Source organism: Thunnus maccoyii, chromosome 11 (genome assembly GCF_910596095.1).
Source record: "Thunnus maccoyii chromosome 11, fThuMac1.1, whole genome shotgun sequence".
Classification (NCBI taxonomy): Eukaryota; Metazoa; Chordata; class Actinopteri; order Scombriformes; family Scombridae; genus Thunnus; species Thunnus maccoyii.
Genome location: NC_056543.1, coordinates 29,122,844 through 29,137,895, shown reverse-complemented (window position 1 = coordinate 29,137,895; position 15,052 = coordinate 29,122,844). Strand labels below are relative to the sequence as shown.

At 40.7% G+C, this 15,052-nt stretch overlaps 1 protein-coding gene across 1 annotated transcript in view; it reads right to left on the bottom strand.

Annotated features, from left to right (window-relative positions):
- LOC121907404 (rho GTPase-activating protein 20-like) overlaps positions 1-13,636 on the bottom strand; it is a 36,310-nt gene extending 22,674 nt beyond the window's left edge. Inside the window, exons 1-3 of the mRNA XM_042426933.1 lie at positions 13,332-13,636; positions 10,204-10,289; positions 524-700 (exon numbers count right to left, since the gene is read on the bottom strand). Of these exons, the coding sequence (XP_042282867.1) occupies positions 524-700; positions 10,204-10,289; positions 13,332-13,424 (356 nt within the window). The 5' untranslated portion in view covers positions 13,425-13,636. The remainder of the gene's footprint in view (positions 1-523; positions 701-10,203; positions 10,290-13,331) is intronic.
- Between the last annotated feature and the right edge of the window lie 1,416 nt (positions 13,637-15,052).

Genomic DNA, 15,052 nt, shown 5'->3' with positions numbered 1-15,052 from the left:
AAAGTCTGTTTCCGTCTCTGCATGTCTGCGTGTTTGTATGTGTGCATAAGTGCATATATGTGTTTGTGTGGACTTCAAAAATATAAATGTGCTCTTTAGGTTTCTATTTTTGTACATGTGTGTTGCAGTTTGTGCACTGGGTGGGGAGCCCCATACTGTAGGACCAAGGCAGGCCAGTGTGGCTTTGATCTGAGCCAGGCTTCATATGGATTTAATTGGCTGGGAAATAATTATATGCTGGGAGAAATGAGGGAGGGAGACGTGAAGGGAAGGAGAAAGGGAGGGAAAGATAGCAGAAGGATACAGCTCCATGCTCTACAGATTTCTGTTTGCTATCAGTGTTAGAGAAACAACTAGGAACAGATGAAATGTTTCTTCTTCATTTCTCAAATTAGTTTCACTCAGTATTTTTCCTGTTTATGCCTCCCTGTTTCCATTTTACTTCTCCGTCACATACTCAACCACATGAACAGGCATTCCTTTATTTTCTGTCATTTCTCAAAACACACAGAAGGAAACTTACTTGGCCTTGGTGACGAGCAGTGTGTCAGTAAAGAGGAAGAGGTGTCTCTCCTGGGTCTGAAGGCCCGTCTTTAGCTGCGTTTGGGCGTGACCCAGGAACATACGGCCTGGACACTCAGCCAGGAAGGCCTGGACGAGGGGACATGACTCTGGGCTGACTGGCGACAGGCAGCTTTCCCTAGGGGACAAAGCCAAGACAAACACAGACACACAGAATGAAATACTCTATTGGAGAAAAGGAGAAAAAAAAATGCTCAAATTCTCTGCACCTTCCTCAACAACTACTGCAAGATTGCCATAGAGTGAGGTACTGAGACACTGATTTGTTCAACGTAGCTGCTTAGTGACCAACAGAGGAAAAGTGTGCAGCTCCTGAAAGTGAATGTGCAGAACAGGCTATCTCAGAAGCATGTGTAATAGTCATAAATGCTGTTAAACTATATACTTTACTTTACGGTAAAACCCTCTGCACATTTACACAATTAAGCACATATAGGCTATTGAATAATTGCAGTATAGTGTTCCAGGACACCTGCTCAAGACACATAAGACACTGGACCTTTCTCTTTCACTTTCAAAGATATTGAGGGATATAAACTGGCAACCCTTTAGTCAGAGCCCAGCTTCTGTAACCTCTAAACTACCTTCCATCAATCCCATTTAACTGATAGATATTCAATGAAACCCCAAGAATCAAAAACAGTCTCTTAGACTATCTTACCATGACTAGGTGTGAAAGCACATTAGCTCCACAGGATGTAATTGAAAGACAACCCCTTTAATTTGGATTACCACTGGGAAGGTGTTGAGGCATAAAATGTGCCTGCCAACATATGAGGAAACTGGCCCAATGACTGTAAACACTGAAGAATCTATTCATTTAGTGGTTGCATGCCAACACTTAGAAGCTGAATCTAATGAGTTGGAGTTATCAGCTAAAGAGAATGCCCAGTTTTAGAAAACATTCATTGGATAAAGAGTGAGAAAAAAAATGACCAAGATCGAGGCTGGGAAAAAATAGCATAATGGAATAATCTTGATTATTTTATCATAATATTTAGCTTCATGCTGGCCACAAAATCGGCCTTATTATTTCCTGCATTTCTTTCACTGAGTCCTCACAGCTACAAGCGCACACATAATCAAGCATTGTCAGTAGAATAAATATTAGACTTTTGGACCTGCAGTACAAATGTTTGGCTACAAAACACCTACGATGTTGCATAAGCTTGTTGGGTGAATGTGTTAGATATTATTTGCATGTTTTGGAGTTGCACAAAGATGGCTCTGTTAACTTAAACAGTTAGAAACGACTGACATGGAATTATAGCAGCTGCTGCTAACATCAATGGCACCTCTACTAGTATGAGGTACACTGAATGAAAACCTGGTTTGTGTTGTTTTATATTGTATTTTGTCGTATCTTTCTTTTTTTTTCTTTTTTTCTTTTCTCCCTCCTTTAAGTACTTTGTCATCAACATTTTGAGAAGGCCCATTAGGGAAAAATCCCATTGGCTTGCTAGTGACAAAAATTTCATCTTTTTTAGGTTAAAATTGTCTATCTAGTATGTTTCCATACTGTCAATATGTGCCACTGACTGATGGACAGATGAAAACAGGGGAAATTTGAGAGGAAGAGGAAATTGTTTGCGGGCTCCATCCTTTCCTGTTTACCTTTCACTACTAGATAAAAGACCTAAATCTCCACTTACACACATCTACTATCTCTGTCTCTGCCTTTCTGTGTCTCTTTCATGTACACAAACATGCAACCACATTTTCTGCTCTCTCACGCATGTACACACCCACGTCTTAACATCTACTATTCAGTAGATTCTTCTTTTCATTCTTTGTCTTATACATTGTTGATACCTACAAGCACACACACACAAAAACTTACACAAACCCCTTCAACAAAGCACCTAGTAGTTGTTGATGTCTTGCTGAGAAGACAGAGAAACTTGGACTGGAGCTCTCCTCTTTCTATCATACACTAAAATCCTTCCAGCTACATTGCGTAAGTGATTGGTTACGTAATTAATTAACGATGAACAGACGACTACACTGGAGTGCTTCGCTCTTTGTCTGTCTTTGTATGTCATCCAAAACTAAGTCCAAAGCAGAGTGAGTGAATTCGATTAAAAGCAATGAATGTAGCTAATTAAGCGCTGATGCCTGATGGGACACGATGCCCTGAGGGAGACTGGGAACTGAAGACTCACTGAAAGTGTGAACAATGGGAGAACGGGCATCCCATTTTTTTGTTCAACAATACTTATAAAGGACATGACACTATGTTGCTATAACAAACACAGAATCAGTTATTGTTCCTGGAAAAAAGAAAAAACTTTCCATGCCGTATACTGTGAAATGATTTTTTTATCCCCCTTTGAAAACATTTACATAACTCATGCACTCTCCCGCTGCTATAAATTAGGCGTTTCTTTCTTTCTTTCTTCCTTTGTTAGGGAGAAGGAATGTGAATCTTCAAATCGGGTGTCAGCTCCTCCACCACGGTGTCAGTCTGTGGAAAGCCTGCATATTTTCTTCTACTCCAAAGAAGTTAATAAAGTTCAGAATAAGTCTTCTCTGTCCTTGGCACGTGACGGACCCAGCTACTGGATTTCTCAACCTGCTCTCTTAATGTCATGTCAGATGATACTGCAGGAGGACAGCACACAGGTTAAAGAACACTGCAGAGGGACGTTGGGAGGATTTGCAGGTTCCTTGATTAAGTTCAACTGGGATTAACACCATTACAGAGAATAAGTGTCATAAGTTCCCATTGTCAACTGCACACATCCTCCTCTGTTCCTATTATCCACACAGATCCGGGAATGTTCCTGTCAGAAGAGCCCCCCCTAACCCCTCCCACCCCCCCCCCCCCCCCCGACACACACACACACGCATGGACGAACCTTCATGTAAAGCCCCTTTCACATCCCGCCACCACAAAAAAGACAACATTTTCGGTATTCACCACACATCCCTCCCTCCTGAATGTAAGATTGACAGCTGAGCCGCCTGTCTTTTGAATCTGATGGATGTGCAGCTAATGGCTCCATTGTACATCATGTGATGTTGATAAATTGAGAGCTCAGCCCGCCTGCGCATACATGGCCACCTTTGTTCGGGCTTGGCACCGTGGGGAGAACTGTTGACTTTTGGGAACACAATAAGGGACCGGTGTACAATGAACCACAAAACACAGCATACTAATGTCCCATGTCCCAGCACAAATATTTAGGCAGCACTGGGTGAGATTTGTATATAAAGGTCAACATATTTTATCAGCCTAAATCACAAAGTACAGCTAAAATCTCAAATTTGTCCCAGAAGGCTTTCTAATCTGTGCAGCATTAAACCCAATTTAACTTTACACCCTTGATTAGAAGTTGAATTACAACAAGGATCTTATATATTGTCAAGGGCAGACTGTAGGTTTTGTTACAGAAATGGGGAATACAATGTAGTCAGTCGTTCTTCAGCTACAATGTGAATGCTATTTACTTGGTATGCATTCATGTCAACCTCACTAATGACAGAAAATGATTATCAAGCTTTCTATAATAAGGGTACTCTAACAAATGTAGGATTTTTGACAAATATGCTCAATTATATAAAAGAAATAAGGCATAATTTTCAAAGCGGGATAATAGCATTGAACTTTCCAACTAGTTTCCCAATCAAGTTTTTTTGGCCCTCAATCCCAATCCAAGTCCGTTATTAATGGATATCTAGTGATACAAAGTCCAATCTAATACTTATATTAAATTTATGTGCTTAAATTATTGATATGATGTGAATGATCAGCTAGAGAGAAGACATACCTCTCTGATGGAATTGTTGGAGCTTCAAAGACACTTGCAATTGTACGCTGGTGTTACAGTTGATTCTAACAATTTTTTTTGGCTGAAAGCAGACACCGGTTGCAAAGTGCACTTAACCAGACAACAGAAGTTAAATTTTGGCCTGTCATCAAGTTACTCACAGAATTTACTTAAATTAGCGATAGCTGATATGATTTGCTGCCAGTGACGTCATTTTAATCAGTGAAAACAACAGTCAGAGACAATACTGACAGGTGCTGCCAACATTTCAGGGGCACTCACTTTTGATTTTACTTCCAAATTGTGAGTTCAGATAACGTGGTCAAACTGTTGGCTTGTCTACAACCTGTCTGACGGTCTGACTTCAATGACGTCAATAGCAATGTCAGCCAGTTCACAGATCTCAGCAATTACTTTGGTAGAGGGATTTTATCATGACTAATAGAAAGGTTGGTAAAAGCTACAAAATAAGAAACAAGTTGTAATAAACTGTAATTATCCTTTAATTGTAAGTGGATAACAGAGAAAAGTGTCATCACTGAGTGAGACACTGTTCACTTGTTGTTACTTGCCAAAAATGAAACTCCAGTAACAGAAAGAGATGGAGCGAAACTAAAGCACAGCAGCATCAGCAGTGAGCTGCATCATTCATGTGGCACATCTGACGCATCCTGTTGCATTACTTCTGGTTTGTGCAGCAATTACACACACATACACGCACATATCATTAACTGAGTCCTTATGTCATGCAGGCTGGGACGGGAAAGATAAGTTAAATCATGGACACAACCATAATCGACATGCACACACACACACACACACACACACACACACACACACACACACACACACACACCTTTAAGTGCACACCCTGAGGACAACAGCTGGACAAACAGCTGTAACTTTCTCTTTCTCCTCTCCCTCTCCCTGTTTATCTTTTCTTTCATTTCTTTGCTGACATTCTTTCACTTTGTTCTTCTGGTATCTCTCCTGACATTACTCATCCAACTATTTTTTCTCCATTTCAGTTTCAGTTTCATCTAGTCTTTGAAATAACCTCATTGCACTCAGTAGCTTAACTAATGGCCTCATTATTTTACATCCCCCATCCACACCCTTCCTGTGACCGCAGTACAACAGCGTAACATCACCTCAGCTGTCAGATGTTCGACACTGATCGAGCAGACTGGCTCCCTCAGGGAAGCAATGACACACACTTATGTAACTCTGTCCCTCTGCTCAGCTTTATTAATAACCTGAGAGGGACTGTGTGTGTGTGTGTTTATATGTGTTTCTGATCCCCATCAGCAGACTCGTTTCTGTTTTCTGTATCACAAGTTTGTCTGTGGCTGATCTGATTGGCCTCTAGAAACAAATTTGACTTCTCTAAAAGCCACCGACATGCTTCCGATTTTATGGTAACAGTCTAGACAAACTGAATGAACAAAAGCCTTCAGCTTGCTCTTGTGTTTCTTCCACAACATCTCAACTCTGACTTCACTGAAGTTCAGTGAAGGTGTGTGCATCTGTGTGGGAGTGTGTGTGTGTAATCTGTTTAAAAAGAATGACATCACCAGTTGCTTGACCTCTTTCTCTTAGATAATGGCCATCCACACAAGCAGCAACTGACTAGTCAATGTGTGTGTGTGTGTGTGTGTGTGTGTGTGTGTGCGTGTGTGTGTGTGTGTGCGCGCGCATGGGAGAAGGAGACAGACAGAAAAATAAAGAGAGAGTAAGTGTCTGCCAACATGCAGATTAAAGAAGACGTCATTTTGTACAAACACACACCAGTCTGTGCCATCTCCTGAATCCATACTGGCAGCTTTTGTTCAGTGCTGCAATAAAAGTGCAGTATACATAAAAACAGAGAGATTCCACATGGGCTACATTTGTGAATTACACTCCAATTATTGGTAACTAATTAAAAATGACTTCTATATACAGAAGTATATACTACTAAATAAGTATACTGACAAATTACCTGACTTATCCTCTTAGAAGTGCTGTATCACCACATGACAGCTTTCCTGTTTACTGGAAATCCTCTACACCATTAGTGACACTTTTATATTTGTGTTTATGTACGTCTTTGTGGAAGAATGGTGTTCCCCGCTTCACAGGCGGGTAACTGAGTGATTTTAATCTGATGATTTGCCATGAGCCAGGATGTTTCTATTCTTTGAAGCTGGTTTAAAATGTATCTGGTGCTGTTTACAGAACATCAATTACTTGAGCTCAAACCTGCAAACGTTCCAGCTCATTCATGCTTGTTGAAAAGCTGCCTGCTGCTGCTGGAAATGGGCTTAATGAGAGTAGAGTTTGCAGGGTGTAAAACCAAAACAATGAGCTGAAAGAGGCTAAAATGTTCCTAACAGCTGAGGGCAGCTGTCAAGTAATTTGATCCATTGTTACAATTTTTAAAAAATTGTATAACAGACAAAAAAAAGCACACACTACAGAAACTCCAACTTCTTTGGTCCAACAATGATGTCATAGTTCTTCTCACTGTTTGACTGACAGGTGACCGCTGGATGTGCTGAGACACTAAAGCAAAGACCATCAAGCAGGCTACCAGATCTTTAAAATCTAATGGATGGCCTCACAACTTTTTTTCTCCTTCTGTCTCCTCCCTGTTTCCGTGTGACTCACCTCACCCTGAACTGACTCTGGTTGCACCTGATTTCCATAGGCAAACTATAATGTCATCGCTGGGTGCAGACTCAAACAATGCTCTCTATACAGGCAAAGGTAACACACACACACACACACAGAGGATGAGGTCAGACTAGTGAAACTCTTCCCTTTTTTTTCAGTCTGTAAAAGAGAAGTGACCAGAGGCTGTCAGCCATGATATCCTTAGCAGAACTCATTATCAAAACCAGGAAATGTCTTTTGCATGATGTCTGATTTCATGGACCAAATGTCCTCAAACAGAGAGGAAGAAAATTAACAAAATTACCCAAAATAAGGACATTTTTTCTCTTTTTCCAATAGCATCTTGCAGATTAGGACTCTGACTTCAGGTTGAGATTAAATTTACAGTTATGTAAATACAGTCATATCTTAACAAGTATATTAATACAAGCTTGTGTGTGTGTGCAGAAGAAGAAGGATGGACAAAGTGACAACGTTTGTGTACAGTACTATACGTGTGCCAAAAAAAAGTGAATGAAGAGACAAAGTGTGTACATGTATGCAAGTGCATTAGGTGGTTAACATACTGTATGTGTGAGTGCTTGACTGTACATATCTGCATGCAGGTGTGTGTATTTACAGTCAGGTTGTTTTTGGATTAGGTGTGTGTGTCACTTTGTGATGACACTGCGGCTGGTAGTGAGTGAGAGTGCGAGGTCAGGAGTGTCAGCCAATCGTATGTTTTTATGCTTTATGGTGCAGCCACCTTCCTCCCTGCAGTATAGATTTCATTGCATGGTTTAAACCCATGAAACTCTGCACTGTGAGCCTGAGGGCTAAAAGATGAGGTTATACTTCTGGATGATTTATAACAGTGTGTATGTGTGTGTGTGGAAGTGATGTAAGTGGCTGAGATAAAGGCCAGAGAGCCTTTCAGCGCCTCGTGTCCTGATGGGAAAGACAGGACAGAGGGAGCAAAAGAAGGAGTCACCCCACAGATTGAGGGAATGACTACTATGTGATTTTACAGTATAATATTTCTTCGGAAAAAGTTGCACAGCTACAGTAACAACAGTACACACAGTATGTTAGTTACTTTCCTCCCCTTGTAATAATACCTGAGCCAGTGCGATTTACATGGATAAAGAGCACAGGAGTGTTGCAATGATGAGTAAGCCACAGCCAAGTATTGTTGGCAGGAACTCATGTGTCCATTATAACTGTATTAATGGGACTTTTGGGTGTTATGCCTATTAGACTACAGCTACCAAAGCTTAGAGATGGTCTAAAAAGCTTTAACCATACATAAATGCATACAAGAAAGAAAAGTAACTGCCCGTTTTCCAAAAAACGATGAGAAGAAATGAAAGTATGCATTGTAGGAAATTCACAACAATCACCATCAGCTGTGACCTTTCACATTTCTGAGCCACCTGACCGCTATTATTTCCCATCTCTCCCCTGGTAATACCCCCTGTATACACATATCCACATCCGGACATCAATGAACACCTCACACACTCACTGACATGGGAGGTGATGACCTCAGGTGACATCTACTGGCCCCCACACTTCCTGATGAGAGGTCAAAGGTTAAGGGTGACAGCTGAGAGTGTCAAGCCCTGGCTCCGTCGCTCACAAGACTTGTCAGACACGCACACACACTGGTCAGACTAAGCGACTCTGTCAGTCAGCCTCTATTTGTCTTTCGCTCAATAGTCTGCCTGTCTCTGCCTTTGTCTGTGCCTGAAAACAGAATATGTGAGTTGTCTTTTTAACTTTCTCTTGCACACAAACACACACACACACACACACACTGCCCCGAGAGCAATGACCTATTTAACAGTGTTGAGTGCTTTGCTCAAACTGGTCTAAATGGTCCAATTTCACAGTTCGTGCTGCAGCCCAGCCTGATCTCCCTCTGCAAACAGCTACAGACACCAGTAACTGCCATCAGCATGCACACACATCATAAACATGCCACGTCAAATCTCATCACCAGGCATTTGCATCCAGAAAGACCTCCATGGCATTCCTAAAGGAATCCTAATAACACTTCCGTGTCACATTGTTGATTCAACTTCAAGTTTGGTTTTCTGTAATAAGTGTTAAAGGTTCATGCATTGCCCTCAATCACTTAGCACTGGCAACAACTTGAACACAGTATACAAGACTGGGCAAGTAAAGACTCTAGTAAACAAATACTCTCCCCAAGTGGTTTGTAATGACTTATTTCCGACCCTGTTAAAGGAAGAGGAAGGGATTTGTACGATACAAGGGTGATGAAACGTCTGATAGCTCTAGGAGAGGTACAGTAAGCATTTAAGCCCCCTCTAAGCCATGAATGAGTCTTAGTTTTGATGTTTGAAAAGCATTTACAGCAATGCGGGAGAAATGTCTGAGACTTGTGAAAACATCCACTCAAGTCAGTTTAAAACATTTTTTTTTTTCATTTTGTAATCTGTATTTGTCCAGAGACAGTGTAACCCTCGGGGCTGCATAGAGAGGAAGCACAACCTCCCACTTCTGCTCTCTTTCTACATCAGATTTTCCAGCCAGTCTGGTGATTTTAACCTGCAGCCTGTTTCCTCTCTAATCTCTGTGCTATCACTGCTATAATTCCCCGGGTCAGTGTTTCTGGGCTGAATCACTGAGAGAACGCTAATGGGTTCCTCACTTTTCATTTGTCATCTGAGATCATCACAAATGTTGGAAAGTTATTAATAAGGGCGTCTTTGAACAAGCTTCAAAAAAAAAATGTTGGTAAATGAATATTGGTCCAGATGTTCTGCAGCAATGAAGAAGTGTTAAGTGAAAAGACACAAGTGTCATGCTGGCGGAGGATATAAACCACCGAAAGGGATTTCACAACCTTGCAACACACTAAAGTCACTAAAGTTAAAACACATAAACACTTTATTAAGTATGCCTCATTAGCGACAGGCTACAGAAGTTAACACAGAACAAGGAAGAAACTGGTAAACAACAAACTACAAATTCCCCTGAAAGCATGCAGTAAAACTTGCATAACGAGGTTAAACTCTCTTCCAGTGATGCACTCTGCAGCAGCTACATCTGTAAAGCCAAATCTTCGCTCCATTGAGGAACTACAGGCCAACAATGATTTCAGTACCAAAGCAGCACTTTCATTTGGAAGCAGACTGGGTGTGTGTGTGTGTGTGTGTGTGTGTGTGTGTGTGTGTGTGTTTGCTCATACCTGGATGTGCTTTTCGATCTGGTAAGTGCTTTGCTGATGACCAGTGAGGGAGCCGACTGTCGTCTCTGGGCCAAGGTCTTCATCTTCTACACAGTCAGAGAAAGAGAGAAGAGATGGGTCAACGCAAGTGCTGACTGAAGGTTTGCACCATTTGACATTCCATGACAAATAACATAATTGTTATGGAGAAGGAGACAAATTGCAAATAACACAGTCGGCACTCATGGAGGCTGGCTGTTGGCTGTGGTCAGTACAGGAAATACAGGCTGAGAGAGAAACAAAACTCCAGTAATGTGTGTGACTGTATTTGTATGTCAGGAAGGGGGAGGAGGAGGAGGGGGGGATAAAAAGAAAAAGAGAAGTGCCAGCAGTAAACAGGGAAAAGAGGAAGTGAGCTAAATGGTTAAAGATGGACGCTGCCAGTAGAATAAGTAACAGAGGGAGACTGAAGTGGTGAAAAAGAAGTGAAATATGTTTTCTGGCTGTTGCACAATATTTATGATCCTTCATATATTCTCACTGTAACATGATAAACTGTAAGCTCCCTCACTAAAATATGAGAGGAATCTCTGTGGCCACTGCAGCTATTTCATTTAACCCTAATCTATTTAAAACATACCAAAATCATGTGATCTGCTCCCCCACCAACGCCCCCCACACACATACACTCCCAACATACACAACAGTCATTCAGTCAGGGAAACTTTTTTTTAATTCAATAGCACCGACAGAAATTAAATTAGACTTTGCTTCCTAAATTAATTTTATGATGACTTATGGTAACCTTCCTCACCTCAAGAATTTAAACTGTGTATCGAAAGAGGAATTTGACTCACGTTCAAATCACCAGATGCTTTACGCTGTATTTGAAATTTAGATGCCACTGTGACAAACCTGACCTAAACTGAACCGCTCTTCAGGCTGACGAAGTGGTTGGCAAATTTCTGAGGAATTAGGCTCAAAGGCTACAGTAACATTCGTAAAGTGACATGTTTGTTCTTCCTGCAGGTGTGAGGTGATTGACAGGACGCATGCAGCGTTGATATAAAAACACTCCGCTTGGCATGATGAAATAACAATGAGGCTTCTTGTGAAAAAGAAAAACTAGCCCTTATGTCTCATATTATGCTGACTGTGCGCAGAAACCAAAAAGAAAGGCGAGGCTGTTGGCACTAACTTAAAAAGAAAAAATCAATGTTAGGTTACTGTGCTGTATGAAGACAGATTGCATAGTACAGAATGCATGCATGCGTGTTATGCATTCATCTGCCATGCATGCTGAGTGCATCTCAAATTGACCATCAATCTTTTGACACAAACAATCTCCTGAGACAAACTCCTGAATAAAGGGAGGTATGTGGAAATTCTACATTCACGGACTTTCTCAGTAAGTGATGATAAAGCACAGCTCCAGTTTCAAAAAACTTCTCTTCAAAGCTGAGGAGAGAGCAAAACTTTCCAAAACAGGCCAAAGAGCAGCAGCTGCTCAGAAAAAACAACCGCAGCAGCAACATCTGTAAATGTGTGAAACAACATTTTAACATCACAGAAAGGAATTACATACAATATTACATGTCATAAATTCCAAAAAACATGCAACTCTATTGGGATTTGTTGTGATTGAAAATATTTGCGAATATTGGAGGATTGCAGCATATCAGTATCCACATAAATTACATGACACGGAATATTATCTATAGCGAATTGCTGTATGACTCCAAACCATCATGCATTGATTTTAAAGTTACTCTGTAGCCAAGTTTACACAGTGAATAGATCAAGGTTGGTTAGGTGAATAAGTCATTACAACTCCATTACAAGCTTCTTGTCAAGGAGCTGCTCAACCTCACACTGTTTTCACTTCATTTTCTTTCTTGCATTATTCAGCATAAAAAGCATAATCATCAGAAAAGGCTCATCCCTGGATATCCCTGGTTTTGTGTGTGTTAGCGGTCGTCTGAGTCATGATCATCCAACAGATTTCATGGTTTACCTTGTTTGTTAATTTTTCCTTGTTGCATTTTTGGCCTGTCTGGAAGATGCGGTTCCAACCTTTTTAAAGAAGCGCTGGAGGGGGGCGCTGTTTACTACAAGATCTCTGATGAGCTGCTGAGGAATCACCTCCTCTATCTACTGTAACAGTGTCAATGACCTAATCTGGAGTCAAAAGAATACAAGAATTAAATTACAGTCTTGTAATCTGCATTTACATGAAAGTCGGAAGTGAAGGATCTCATCAGATTTATCTAAAAACATATTTTTCCATTTTTTTTATTATTATTAATAATATTATTATCATTATCCTTGTTGCTTTGTTTTGTGTTACGAGTGAAGAATGAGCGCAGGAATCTTTCCTGTGTTTGCGTGGTGACTCCAGTTAGTCTGATTAACAAATAATCGCTATCAGCAAATGATCCTCTTCTGTTATGTGGTGAACTTTTCGACTGCTCAGCTCTGCTAAACTCTCCTTTATTCAAAAAACCCACAAACCAACCGGAGATCAGTCAGATCTAAACTGGAATGCGCTGATTTTAACGGGGTTTTTTTTCTTAGTTAAAAATCTGTTTAATGAAGTCAGAATAAAGTAACCTAACAACCTAATCAACATGCAACAGACTGTCTACTTAAAAAAATAGTTTTCAGTCAGATAAATGTCTGTTCGTTAAAACACAACCCAGTCAGAGCAACACTGGAGCTCTCACCAACAACTTCATCATTATCCAGTCAAAAAACTCACTGACTTGGATGCCAAACAACTGCAGGTCTGCAAGAACATTGACGAAAAAATAACAAATTAACACAGTAACAAATGATAGGAAAACATGTCATTAAAGCAAATAATATGGAGATTTTATAAAGGAAAATGTCTTTTCTATTCAGTCTTCACTCCTGAAAATATAAACACCAGACTACCACAAGTCCTTGTAGGAAATTATTGGACTATGACACTGCCACCGTAAAATACCAGGTTCACACCTTATGGGAGTGTAATTGGAATAAACTAATTTATCCTTAATGAGCGCACCGGGCTGCTCACTGCGATGAAACGCGCGCGTCAGGGCGCAAACTGTGTCCAGAGTCAATACTCCAGCAGCAGCAACAGTCCGACAGAGAAACGTCACTGGTACCTTTTTATTGTCGGGAAGCGCCTTGCTCTCTCCAGTCAGAGAGTCGGACCTGTTCTGTCCCATCGTCCCCTGCTGCGGTGACATGGTTTCCATCAAGGCTGTATAGATCCACGGGCCGGAGCGCACCGACTGTATATTCCCATCATACGAGTATCCAAAGTTTATCCGGCGGAGAGCAGGGCACGAGCCCGAGGAGAGTCCATGATGGAGAGGAGTTGATCCAGAGGAAGAGGAGGTGAAGCGTGCGTACTGTGCTCCTCACTGTGACTGTCTCTGTCCGAGCGCTGTTTGTTCTGAGCGCCGCGACTCCGGTCCGCCTCTACACACACTAATGTTGTAAAGTCAGCGGTGATGAAACACGCAACATCCGCTCTGACTTTTCAAAACAAACTAGTGTTTATGAAACGGACATTGACGTTTGTAGGTGTCATGCAAAGTTAACATGAAGAATACAAAGTGAAGATAAACGGGGAAGATTATTGATCAATGTTAGTAGTGTTTTTGGACTCATATAAAAGTGATTACACCTCTCAATGTTGTGAACACATGAGTTCAATTTGAGGTTTGCCTGAACAATGTATTCATGCCATTTAAAAAAAAGAGGAGCAGGATATAACAAATGGCAGATTTACTATCAAATCTCTTCATTATGCTTTTAGAAGTAATAACTTGTAAGACTATAAAAAGAGAAACACTCATCCCCGAGCAGAGACTGGAATATAGAGCCTCAAAATTATGTGCGCCTTTATAATTGTGCTCCAAAGGCATAGCAATAAAAAAACCTGCAAAAAATAAAAACTAACTAGCAACAACAAGAAAGTCTATCATTTCTGCTTGTGATTTTTATAATGTTTGCAAGATGTTGGCACATTTATATATGGTGTGATGTTTGTTAGTGCTGCTTTGTGCTGAGTGAATTCTGATGGATTGAGTTGTTGCACGGTAATAATAAAATGACTGCAAGAGCTAAAAGCAATGTAAGATTCTACTTATACTATATACTATACTATATATACTATATACTATATACTATACTATATATCTATATACTATATACTATATATCTATATATCTACTATATATATCCTGCTCAGTCACCACCTGTTGAAGAGTTTCAGACTGTTTGTTGTCTGTGGAAATGAATAATAATCTGCACCTCATAATACTTTACAGCCATTACTGTTGATTGTGAACCTGACCAAAGCTGTTACATGACACCATGATCGTCTTTTTATCCATTGTATAAAGTGTCAAATTTGCCCCTATTATTTTGAAGCCAGAACCAACTTCTGGTCTTGACTTGATCTGCACGTCTTGACACACCTCCTGTATCTAAAAGCATGCTTTGGTTTGACTCTTGAGCTTGTCGGTTTACCTACTTGTGCGTGTTTTTATGTGAAGGGCCCATCATATGTTTTCCTTGTCTGGCACTCAGAGCCATATAGAAGCTGACTGTTCTCATACTAGAGGAAAGCGGTTTGCAGAGGGTCCAGGCCAGGTGTAAGAATGCATATTCAGGGCCAAGAATAACATGACTGATGAGGAGGAATGTCCACAGTATTTTTTTTGTACATAGCCATGACGCATGACACATTTGCCTTTTAGTTACAGTATACCTCACTGTAGGGAAACTGGGTGGGAGTGTTTACTTTCAAATGTCTGGCGATCGGAGGGCGCAAACTCCATCAAAATTGAAGCTAATAAAGATCTGTTGATCCCGC